General features: G+C 44.1%; 2 protein-coding genes across 5 annotated transcripts; both read left to right on the forward strand.

The window, feature by feature from the left end:
• Positions 1-705: 705 nt before the first annotated feature.
• Positions 706-1,880, forward strand: meig1 (meiosis/spermiogenesis associated 1). Its single transcript, XM_056277993.1, is given in 3 exon segments — positions 706-746; positions 748-856; positions 1,406-1,880. Coding segments are annotated over 3 exon segments (309 nt in total). The 3' UTR covers positions 1,565-1,880.
• Positions 1,881-2,497: 617 nt separating this feature from the next.
• Positions 2,498-11,214, forward strand: tmem243b (transmembrane protein 243, mitochondrial b). 4 transcript variants are annotated; one of them, XM_056277353.1, is made up of 5 exons: positions 2,498-2,552; positions 4,780-5,054; positions 5,391-5,441; positions 8,261-8,365; positions 8,893-11,214. In XM_056277353.1, the coding sequence occupies exons 2-5, from the start codon at positions 4,977-4,979 to the stop codon at positions 9,010-9,012; spliced, it is 354 nt and encodes a 117-aa protein (XP_056133328.1). In that variant the 5' UTR covers positions 2,498-2,552; positions 4,780-4,976; the 3' UTR covers positions 9,013-11,214. The 4 variants fall into 4 exon arrangements, with proteins under 4 accessions (XP_056133328.1, XP_056133327.1, XP_056133329.1 ...); XM_056277352.1 differs by lacking the exon at positions 2,498-2,552 and adding an exon at positions 2,899-3,046; XM_056277354.1 differs by lacking the exon at positions 2,498-2,552 and adding an exon at positions 2,909-2,975.
• The last annotated feature ends 1,179 nt before the right edge of the window (positions 11,215-12,393 follow it).

Genomic DNA, 12,393 nt, shown 5'->3' on the forward strand with positions numbered 1-12,393 from the left:
GAAAAGCCAAAGCTAACGACACCTCTGTATCCATGAAGTTGGCAAACAGGGAGACCAGGAGAAATGCTGACAGACGTTCTTGGTTACATATTTAACTAATTGTTTATATTTTACTTCGGGTGCTTAAATAAAATAGTGTAACGTGCATGGATAAGAAGATACGCTGGCCACTAGCTGGCGAGACTGACTCTTTAGTCGAGCGGTTAGCGATGTCTCCTGCGGCGCGGGCGATACGGGTTCGCTTCCCGGCCGCGGCAGTTCCTGTGGTTGCGTTGCCCCCCGAATTCGCTACAATATAAAATGGAGCGGCAGGGGCTCAAAGTAACCCCCCCCAAAATAACTCAAAACGAACGTCTGAACACTGCAACTTCCAAAGTTATTACCAACATGTTGGTTTTTGCATTAAGATGTTGCTTGCAAAGACACAATTTAATAATAATTGTGTCTAGCTAATAGATGAACCCCAATAATCTTAAAAAAAATCTGCAAATATACACAATGTCTTGGGGTAAGAACAGAATTTAACAATAATATGTGCTGCTGAAATAACGCTGTTGTATTTAAAAGTGTAGTTTTTAGATGCTTTTTTTGTACTTTTAAAAACATGCTCTGTTCTTCACATCCCAGCAGGAACCAGACAAAAACAACAGACACCAAACTATGTTCTCTCAAATTCCATATAGACTTCTTTCCTGCAGAGCTGATATGTCCTCGGCTGCCAACATAGACGGCAATGCCAAGCCAAAGACTGAGCAGAGCCAAAAGATGGACCGCGGAGGTGGAAAACCTGTACAGATTCCAGCAGGCCGGCTACAGAGACCAGCAGGAGTACAGCCAAGTTAAACAAGGCATCCTGGTAAATGATCTACCAATCTAGCTATACTAGTTACGCCACCCCGTACAAAAACAGGTTATAGCAAAACCACAAAGAATACTGCTGTGTTCCCTGTATTTCTATCACATTACTATTCGTATGCTATAATGCTATTTCTATAGTGTAAAAAGTGCTCCTATGATATTACTAAAGAAATGTTGTAGTACACAACTGTAGTGTTTGTATAGTAAGAAATTATTTTCTATTTTTCTAAGGTGTTACTATGGTCCATTTTTGTATGGCACTGATTTAGGAAAGGCTCACCACTTTCCTGCCCCCTGCTCTTTACTGAGCACCATGTTTCCTATAGGTCTTTAAGTTGTTCCTGGTGGTAGAAGGTTAATATGAATAGCATGCACATTGTCAGAAATGGAAAAGACTGTTACTTTGGACAGTTGACCCCAAGTATTTGAACTCATATGCCTTCATCACCTCTGCTCCTTTCATCCTGACCATTCCACTGTCCTCCCTCTCATTCACGCATAGGTATTCCGTCTTGCTCTTAATGACTTTCATTCCTCTTCTCTCCAGTGCATACCTTCACCTCTCCAGGCTCTCCTCAACCTGCACCCTACTCTTGCTACAGATCACAATGTCATCCGCGAACATCATCGTCCATGGAGACTCCTGCCTGATCTTGTCTGTCAACCTGTCCATCACCATTGCAAACAAGAAAGGGCTCAGAGCTGATCCTTGATGTAATCCCACCTCCACCTTGAACCCATCTGTCATTCCAACCACACACCTCACCATTGTCACACTTCCCTCATACATATCCTGCCCCACTCCTACATACTTCTCTGCAACTTCAATTATTATACACACACTGACCCCTAAAACACAACACAAAAACACAAATGTGGACTTCTGCTGATGAATTCCTATAATAAGCATGACACATTCATTTGTAATTTGTGATATTGGGTTATACAAATAGAATTGACTTGACTTGACCTTTTCTCACACAAAACCAGAAATTTTTAACTTCATATTTCAGCCTGGTTTCAGAGACCTGTGCACAGTTTGTTTCTTGCTCAGTAGGTTCCCATCTTACAATGGAAGATATTGTTGTGTTTTTTGGGGGGGGAAAGCAACTTTGTTTCCATTCCCTCAGCAATTGTTTTTGCAAGTGACCAGTTCAGTGAATAAATGGTATTAATCTGTTTTAATCTGTGTGTTTGTTCTTTACAGAGTTGAATTTTTTTTTATCTCACATAAATTGCAAGAATGGGGGGGGGGATCTTCCGACTTTTTGATGGATGTCTTTGCAATCTTATTTCTCTTTACACGCTGGATTTTTCTTTTCTTTTTTAGAGAGCTTTCTTTCCTGTTAATTGTGAAATTCAACACAAGAAATATCACAAGTTTTTTTTGGGGGGGGGGGATTATGAACTGAGGCTACCTATCACACTCACATCATGTGATGGCAACACGAGGTCTGGTATTACACCAGCTATGACCTCCGTGGGTTTTCAGATCCGTGGTTTTCCCGTGGATAAAATCATAGGTTGCAGCTCAGCACACTGTGATATGACATTTATGTTTGCTGAATGGTTTCCTGTTAATGCTGTGGTTTCCTGTCATACACTTGGTTAGTGAGTGAGCGACTATCCAAAAGGTAGTGTAGAGAGGAACCTCACTGCAGCTTGCAGACCAGCCCTGCTACAGCGATCGTCAGGTGAGAGAATCCATAATACATGAAGAATTACAGCGAACCGAATCGTGATTAAGAGTTCTGATTAAAGTGAGGAACTGCGTTAAGGACTACTTATGGTGACTTCACTTTTTTTGTGTGTCTCTTTCCGTGTAACAAGTAACACCAAAGTAGCTGTCGATATATATACAGGATGATTTGAAAGGGTTTGAATGGTTGTATTAAGGTGACTGGCTGTATCGTAAATAGTTTGTGCGCAATCTGCACCTGACTCGCCCGGCTCACAGTCGTGTCGGCTCAACAGTAAATAACGGCCCCTTTAAATGGCCGCCGGCCCATCCCCTTTAACTTGTACTTGACCCATCGGAGCGCCGTCGAGTCACAACTTGTGTCCGGTGGCCACAGCGGCGTACTCCGTGAGGGGGTAAATCCAGAGGATCATCTCGGGTGCGTCACTTCTAACATTTGGCGGAAGGCTGCCCAGTACACCCCCCTCTCCCATACCCTCCGACGTTTCGGTAAATATTCCCCCAACCATTTTACCTGAGCGTTAATTGTCTGGGTGGTTAGCTTAGCCACGCTAGCATGCCAATCAACGCTGACGGTGGCGTTTGAACGGCGACGCTATAATGTCGTGTTAGCTGTTTAGTTGTTAATGCTGTGAGTTAACTGTGACTCATTAACCTCCGCTGCTGCTGCTGTTGGATGAAGAGATAACGCTTTTCCCATTCTCATTCATCCCATGCCTTCGCCGACTTGGACGCATGGTCTGTGTTTGTTGTCTGGGCAAAGTTAATGATTATTAGCTGTCATTAACGATCTCAGCTAATAGCCCCCCCCTCCCATCGGTGATTAATCAATAAAAGTTTAGGTCTCTATCTGTCCATGTGTCTGTCTGCTAGTTTTCTGATAGCAGCTGGGTGTTATCCCGACCTGGGTAACCTTAAGTTGTTGCTGTGTCAGTCGTTTTGCTCCTGTGCTCATCGTTGTTTTTTTTTTAAAAAAAAAAGTCATTAATGGGTGTAGGTGGAATGGGTGTGGGTGGAACGTGTCTTGCAGCCACTTACCGCTACGTTTTTGACTTTAGAGTCAATATTTATCTGACAGGTCGATAAGCAGGGGTCTACGACCGAGATAGAGCTACATTGGCTGGCTGGCTTTCACTTGAACCACGTATACTTTGAAGGAGTGGGTTGCTTTTAAGAAGGCCGGTGAATCACAAGGCTGCAGTGGAATGTAGCTTTGGGCTAGTTTGATGCCAGTTATAATGGGGCTGTTGTTTTCCACTGCGGGTGTTGATTCTGCTGAGGCAGCTCTGCTAGAGTTCGGTATCCCTTTTCACTGGCTTTTGACCTAGAAAGGAAGCGACGCGTTACATCTGTTCTCTCTTTGGAAATGGCTGGTTAAGTCTGCAAGGGTGGTAATGAGGAACTGAGATATGAGAGTGCTTTTTCTTTCTTTTTTAATCCATGCTTAAAAGTACTTCGCCTATTGTCTTTATTTACTGGAAGGTTAGGTTTGTCCCCTGCACCTCCACCGCAAGGAAAAATAGTGTCAATAAAAATGTTGATTATATAAATGGTTAATGATCACTGTGGGTATGAGCTGTCGTGGAATTGTACGCAAAGTATTTTTTTTCCTTCCCCACTGCTTTAAATGATTTAACAGGAATACAGCTCACCCTTGCCCTCCTCCGCAGGGCTGGGAAGTACTTTTCTCTATGCTGGAGGATAGTTAGAAAGCAAGGAAGATGCAGCACAGTTACACACATGTTATCTAACTGGAACATTTAACAATGCCATTTGCTTGCCCCATTATTATTACTGTTGTTTTAATGACTCCCTGCCTGGGTAACATTGAGTGGTTAACAGGTCTGTAGGCCGGGTGTTTCCTGGTCATAAGAGAACATGCTTTTGATTTGGGTTTTCTTTATAGCTAATGATGTAGTGAAGTTGCCTTAGAGGTTACTAGACACAAACACCCATTTGACGAACTGGAGTAGATATGGGGAGAGGTGGAATATCAACGTTTCCTCTCTGGAATGGAGCATGTACTGTTTTGAGTAAAAGTATTAATTGGAGTCACTAATGTCTCTGAGGCAGACTTAAGCAGCAATTGTGTTCCCATTCTTTTATCATAACTGATTCAGCATGGCTTAAGGTTCAAAAAAATGAAGGCTGTAAGTTTAATTTATCCATTTCTTTGTGTATCAGTGCTCTAATGCTCTTTGTTTTTTAACTATCCAAAATAGGTAAGGAAACTAGCCTATGAGGCCAGCTGGCTCTTCCCCATCATAATGCCCCCATCAATTTACTGGCATTCATAGCTTCCGTGTCGGAGGAAGGTAGCTAGGTGCTAGCATGCAGCAGTTGGCCCACACATCCATGAGGTAAAGGCTGCTAAGAGGAGAGGTTGGTGCCGTCTGTCTGTCTGTGTACCAGGCTGGTCATGGATGACTTCACCACCAGGACCTATGGCACCAGCGGGCTGGACAACAGACCTCTGTTTGGGGAGACCTCGGCACGGGTATGACATTGTGTGTGTGTGTGTGTGTGTGTGTGTGTGTGTGTGTGTGAGTGTGCGCGTGCGCGAGCGTGCGAACACACTTGCAGGTGGGTCCCAGCTGGTGGTGAATGCATTCAAATACACCCTCCTTAAAGTGCATGTGCTTGTGAACGGGTTGGTGTGTTTTGATAATTCAAAAAAAAGGGGAAAATTTCAGCATGGGCTTGATAAAGAGACAAAGGCACTTGTGTTTGTTTCTCAAGTGAGGTTTGGTTTCATTGAGTGTATGAAATAGTAGCAGCAGGCAAAAAAAAAAGTATATTGTATGTTTTTGAGCAGATCTCTTCTCTCCACCAGGATCGAATCATTAACCTTGCCGTGGGAGGATTCACCTCTCTGGTTGTCCTAGTAAGTACTCCTCACAGATAAGGGAACTTCCACCAGCACATGTCGTTACGGTATTCAGTTCACAGTGACGTAGGGTTTTGAATGAATGGTGGAGGTAGGCTCACTTGTAACAGTGAAATGCACCTCCTTCACCAAAGTCATGAGTACTTCTTTGACACCATTTCTGCTTACTCCTCATGACTCAAGTGGATTTAAGCAGTAAAATCAATAAGAGATGGTAGCTCATGCATAGAATCATATCATCAGTCAACCTTTTAAGAAAAAGGGCAGCTAGTCTTAATATCGGTCAGTACTGTTCAGAGTATGGTCATGCAGACTGACAAAGACAATGAGTCGCCGTAAAAACTGCAAGTTGGCTTAATTTGGTGTACAACGAAATTTGGTGTTGAGTGTCACTTGTTTTTTCCCTTACATCATTCTTTTTAACATTCTTAACCCAAGCAAACCATCAAAACACAGCTGTGTGCCAAACTAGGCCAGTTGAAATTCACAGACCAAACCTACATAAAGCATGACATCTATGGAGCAGCGTAACATTCCCCTTTAGCATCGGAGGAACTGGGTGCTGGCAGCTGCAACAATGACTTGTTTTCACTTCTCCTATAACACTCTCACTCCATCCAATGTTAGGTCATTGGTTTGAAGTAGTCACTGTGTCCTATTGACTTGAGTTAGTAGACAAGTTAAAGGGAAATTAGTTAAATTCAAGTTCAACTTTGTTGTCATATGTATTTAGAATACAATGAAATTCTTGTGCTCTGGTACACTACCTCAACACAACGGACACGAGGAGAAAAGACACACCATCCAACAAAAACAACAACTACAGACCTACATAGACTATGTACACACGAATTCATACATTATATACACAATATACAGACACAATAACACAACAATTTAAGGTGCATATGGGTGTGTCAGCTGTTCAGCAACCTGACTGCCTGTGGAAAGATACTATTACTGAGACGGGTGGTGTGTGATTTGATGCTCCGGCAACAGTATTTAGATGGAGGAGTGAGAACAGAACATGAGTGGGGTGGCTGGTGTCCTTAATGAGGTTTTGGGCTTTCCTTTAGCAGCGAGTGGTGTAAATATTATGAAGTTGTGGCAGTTCCATGCCAGTGATTTATGCTGCTGTCTTTACTGTCCTTTGAAGCAGTCTGCAGTCCTGAGCAGTCAAGACACTCTCCATGGTACTGAGATAAAAGTTCATAAGAGTTTTGGTACTCATACCAAAACTCTTGAGATGCCTCAGCAGTCTCTGCTGTGCCTTCTTCGGGATGCAATTGGTGTTGAGAGACCATGTGAGGGTGTCTGTGATGTGTAAACCGAGAAATCTAAAACTCCACAATTACAACAGATGACCCATTGATGGAAATAGGAACTTGATCTTCTCTGATCTTTCTAAAGTCAACAGTGATTTCTTTTGTCTTATTGACATTTAGAGAGAGGTTGTTATCATGGCACCATATGATTAAATCTTCCACTTCCCTCAAGGCCCTCTCAGCACTGTCGCTTGTTAGTCCAATCACTGTGGTGTCATCCGCGAATTTAATGATGCTGTTGTTGTCATATTTGGCAACACAGTCGTGTGTAAACAGACTGTATAATAGGGGACTGAGACAGCAGCCCTGAGGTACGCCGGTCCTAAGAGCTAATGTGGATGAGTATGTTTTACCTATTCTCATAGTCTGGGGCCTGCCTGACAGGAAGTCAAATAGCCAATTACAGATAGAGATGCTCAGACTAGACCTCTGCGTTTCAACACCAGTTTGGATGGTACAATTGTATCAAAAGTAGAGCTGTAATCAATAAACAACATTCTGATATAGGTATTTTTCTTTTAAAGGTGTATTAGAGCAGTATTAGGAGTAAGTGAGATAGCATCATCTACAGATCTGTTGGAATAGTAGGCAAACTGTAATGGGTCAAGGGTAACAGGAATTTCACATTTTCTATATGATATTACCAATCTTTCCAGGCACTTTATAATCACAGAGGTCAGTAATAACAGGTCAGTAATCATTAAGGCAAAAGACAGGTGTTTTCTTACCTACAGTCACAATGGTGGTTTTCTTAAAACACAGTGCAACCACACCCAATGACAGGGATAGGTTAAAAATGTCAGTAGGGAGTCCGGGTAGTGTAGTGGTCTATTCCGTTGCCTACCAACACAGGGATCGCTGGTTCAAATCCCCATCTTACCTCCAGCTTGGTGGGGCGTCCCAACAGAAACGATTGGCCGTGTCTGCAGGGTGGGAAGCCGGATGTGGGTATGTGTCCTGGTTGCTGCACTAGTGCCTCCTCTGGTCGGTTGGGTTGCCTGTCTGGGTGGGGGGGGGGGACTGGGGGAATAGCGTGATCCTCCCACGCGCTAAGTCCCCCTGACGAAACTCCTCACTGTCAGGTGAAAGAAGCGGCTGGCGACTCCACATGTATCGGAGGAGTGGGGTAATTGGCCGGGTACATTTGGGGGGAAAAGGGGGGGGGAGTCAGTAAAAACCTGATGAAATACTCAGAATGAAAATGAATGGCCGCATGAGTCACGATGTACCAGACAAGCTTTGCCAGCTTTAACCTTCATTGTATAAGAAAAAAACAAGGAAAATACATTTATTGAAAATGTTTGATTTAAAAAAAAAAAAAACTTTTGACGCCCTAGTTGGAAATTTAAAGATTCCTGGGTAAATCAGCCTCATAATGGGGCTTTTGGTTAAATAGAGTATTTGGAAAATGTTGATTCAAAGATTTTAAGCAGCAGTTGTATGAAAAGTTTAATATTTGTGAATGGCTGTCTTTGTTGTGTCTTCTTCCAGTTCACCGTGATCAGCTCATTTGTCTTCCCCTCGATGCCTCCACGACCGCTCAATGTCTTCTTTGCCGTGTGTGTCCTGCTGATCTGTGGTTCGACAATTGTGCTGGTAACACAAACAAACTTACAAATAAGAATAAAAATAGTTCTTCCCTTTTTTGGCAAGTCCAGTCCCCTAAGCTGCACCACCCAGCCAGGGGTGGGTGGGGAGGGTTCTTATCAGCCTGCCAGCTGCAGGATCTCCAGGGGAACTGAACATGTGCAGGTGGCTCAGGCGTTCCCTCAGAGCGGCTTGCAGCTGTGCAGACACCCATCCACCTGTAGGAGGCACTAATCGTAACGGCAAGTTGTGTTCCTTGTGACACTAGGCCGAGCCAGAGGCTAACAGAACAAAAGTCTGTTGGACAACTAAACACCCCCCCCCCATTTTAAATGAGTAAAACTGTAATTGTGTTGCTTCTCCACTCTCACTTAAAAAAACCCATATTTCCATATGACACTGTGCTCTTTATCCCTCTGTTTCGATTCCCTCTCCCCCTCATCCTGTTTCTTGCCCATCCCTCCCTCTCTGTCTGTCTCTGTCTCTGTCTCTGTCTCTCTCTCTCGCTCTCTCTCACTCTCTCACTCACCTTCCAGATATTTTGGTACCGGCAGGGTGATCTGGAGCCAAAGTTCAGGAAGCTGATCTACTACATGCTGGCATCCATTGTGCTGTTGTGTCTATGTGCCAATCTCTACTTCCATGATGTCACGTAAAGGGAGCCAAGAAGAGAGGACATGGCTTGACTGTCTCGCGCACTCACACACACACACACGGTAGAAAAAGAAAAATTCAACATGGAAGGAAGAACAGGAAGGCGGAAACGACAGATTGAATCTCAGCTCTCACTGGGGACCCTACTCGACATAAGACACAAAGACACACTATGAAAATTCCTGACACTGGGACCAAAAAGACACACTAAAACTGAACGGATTTCTGTCCAGAACAACAACACAGCCAGCTAAGGATTCACAGCCTGTGCACCAGTGGGGTCGAACTAATGGATTTGGTGGTACCACGTGGCACCGTCATAAAAAGAAAATCTACGCTATCATGGTATGCGAGGCCACTGGACAGACTGCCAAACGAGGTTAAAATCGAACAAGTGTTTACACACTCACACACATATGTTCTGATGTTATTCAGGATATTTCGGTGTGTTGGGCTCGAGTGTGTGAAAAGCCATCGCCCTTTTCCAGCGGCCTGATTATGAGAAACCTGAATCCGAGTGGGGAAGTGCCCACTTTTGGTAGGACAGTGAGGCATGTGTGCACCACATCATGTTTACTGTTGTTGTTTTTGCGATGGATGAAAGTGCTGTTTACCATGTTAACATTGGCAGTGCTGTTTTGTTCATGTAGACGGGGACGTTTTATGGTCATGTTGTGAAGAATGCGTATCGGCAGTCGATCCCGAGTAAGACCGTCACTGGTAGGAGCTGGTAGAGCGCCGTGTACATCGTGATATGTGCAGGGAGGGGCTTCCACCATCTCCCTGGTCCCCCCCCCCCCTCAGTACTGTAGACCACAACGTATACTAGCTCACACCCTCACTGCACAAGCAGCCGCAGGGTCTAGTGACAAATATATATGCAATATTTTCTTTGTCTCTTTTCACCACCTGTTTTTTTTTTTTTTTTTTTCTCGTTCGGCTGTTCTGTTCGATGCATCCAGATTTGATTTGATTTTTTTTTTCTTAATTTGAAATCTAGTGAAACCAAGAGGATTTTTATACCCGTCCAAGTTATTTTAACATGGAATTCTTGTTGACTGCCAACGCTTGCACTCGGTGGAGCTGAATCTCGTTTCATCGAGGCTGTACTCACACACACACACACACACACACACACACACACACACACAAAGAGGTTAACTGTAGCACTGCAGAACTTGAAGCACCGTTCGGAGTGAACGGGAGTTCTCTAGGTGGCTTTTGCACCGAGGCTTCACCACACAGGAGCTCTTCATGTGGATCCTTCTAGGTCGCTGTATCATATTGATGTCTGTGATCTGAACTTTGCACCTGTCCTTCCATTTACCTTTCCCAATCTACTTCCTAGCTTTAAGCAGCTTTCTGATCCAGGTTCTTGATTCTGGTTTGTCCTGGCATCAGGAAGGAGACTGACAGGAATCTGACAGGACCGGCCTGTTTAGATGAGTGGTTTTAACTGTTCGCAAGTTAGCAAATCACTTTAAGGAGTCACAATACAGCCACAGTTCACCAGCGATAGAGACCGGGTAGGGCTGGGCCTACTTTCCCAGAATCACCTCAGCACTGATACCGGACGAGCTCCTTCTGACAACCCGGGTTAGGTTTCATCAGTTTTATCAACTCTTCCTGTTTTGAAAATCATGCCAATTCAGTACAGGACTGGCAGCATGTGTGTTGCAGGACTAGAGATGGATCTCGGCGATCCAGTGGCGTGTCAACACAGTAAGGCCCAGCGGGGTGTTTGAAGGCCAGGACCAGCATGACAGGGTTATCTCCAAATCACAGCAGTCGTTCGTTCTTTTAAAAATGAAATCCAGATGACGAATCATCTGTTTCGACGGAATAGATACAAACCTCGGTGCTCGGTACCGCCCAGGAAAACGAGTCCTGCCTTCCATGAAAAGATGAATAACCTCGCCACGACCTTAGGATTGTCAAAGCCAAGTGTTGCTTTTTTTATTTAATATTTCATGAAATAAACAATCTTACATGTAGCTGCCACCTCCCTATTTTCTTATCTGAGGGAAGCAAGGCACGGGACAAAACCCTTAATAGATATGTAACCTACGACCAGCAATATTACCCAGTAATCATGAACACATGAAAGCAGTTATTGTGACCGTATGTAAGCTCCGGTTGGGATTTAAAATGGGTCATGTTGATCTGGGTCCCTTCATAATAAAAGTACCACTGGGTTTACATTAGTGTCAGTCCCATCACAACTTACCAGTCATCAGCTTTGGTTTGCTGACTAAAATTGTGTGTGTGTGTGTGTTTATATATATATATATATATATATATATATATCCCATTGGTGGTTTCACTCGTGCATTTTTAATAGATTTCTTACTCTGGGCGAGCTGACATCACACCGCTCTCAACACAGAAACTATGAAGGAATCCCAAGCTCCAGAAAGCACTGCTGCTTTCCTCCGCCGGCCCCTCCTGATCTCTGCAGGATCAAAACCAGATGTGAAGGCTGAAACACACAACCTGGATAAAGGAGGTGCGAGAAGCCCCCCTTCACTAGGGAACACAAGGGTTATTTCCTGCTGGAGGCGAATGGCAGAATTGATAGGCATGGGGTAGTGTAGCGGTCTATTCCGTTGCCTACCAATACGGGGATCGCTGGTTCGAATCCCCATGTTACCTCTGGCTTGATTTGGCATCCCTACAGACAATTGGCCGTGTCTGCGGGTGGGAAAAGCCGGATGTGGGTATGTGTCCTGGTTGCTGCACTAGCACCTCCTCTAGTCGGGCTGGGGAGAGTAGCATGATGCTCCCACGTGCTACGTCCCCCTCGTGAAACTTCATCATGGGAAAAGAAGCGGCTGGCGACTCCACATGCATCTGAGGAGGCATGTGGTAGTTTGCAGCCCTCCCTGGATCGGCAGAGGGGTTGGAGCGGCGATAGGGATGGCTTGGAATATTGGGGTAATTGGCCGGGTACAATTGGGGAGAAAACGGGGGCAAAAATAAATAAACATCTAAAACATGTGATATGATTGCACAATCACCTCAGAGAAAAACACTATTATAACTTTGATTTGCATAAAAAACGTGTTTCCATAAGTTTAACTGGTAGCCTCTGGCTTCTTACAGCTTGGAACAAACCGACTAACAATTCGTGCAACGTCTCATCTGCTGCAGGTGCAGCACAGTATCTGGTCTACCTGCACCCATCTCCCGCCAGCAGTAAAAACTTTGGTTTGCACTGGTTTGGTTCAATTAATCTTGTCAAGAATAAGAAAAGAAAACCTGATTAAAAGGTTAACATTTGAGTTGCAGGTCCTGTATGAACAAAAAGTCTTGGTATAAAATCCTTGATTTTTTTTTTTAATTCATTTACAGTACGAGATGTGTCTGGCTAAGTGAAGTTAAGT

Source organism: Lampris incognitus, chromosome 3 (assembly GCF_029633865.1).
Source record: "Lampris incognitus isolate fLamInc1 chromosome 3, fLamInc1.hap2, whole genome shotgun sequence".
Lineage (NCBI taxonomy): Eukaryota > Metazoa > Chordata > Actinopteri > Lampriformes > Lampridae > Lampris > Lampris incognitus.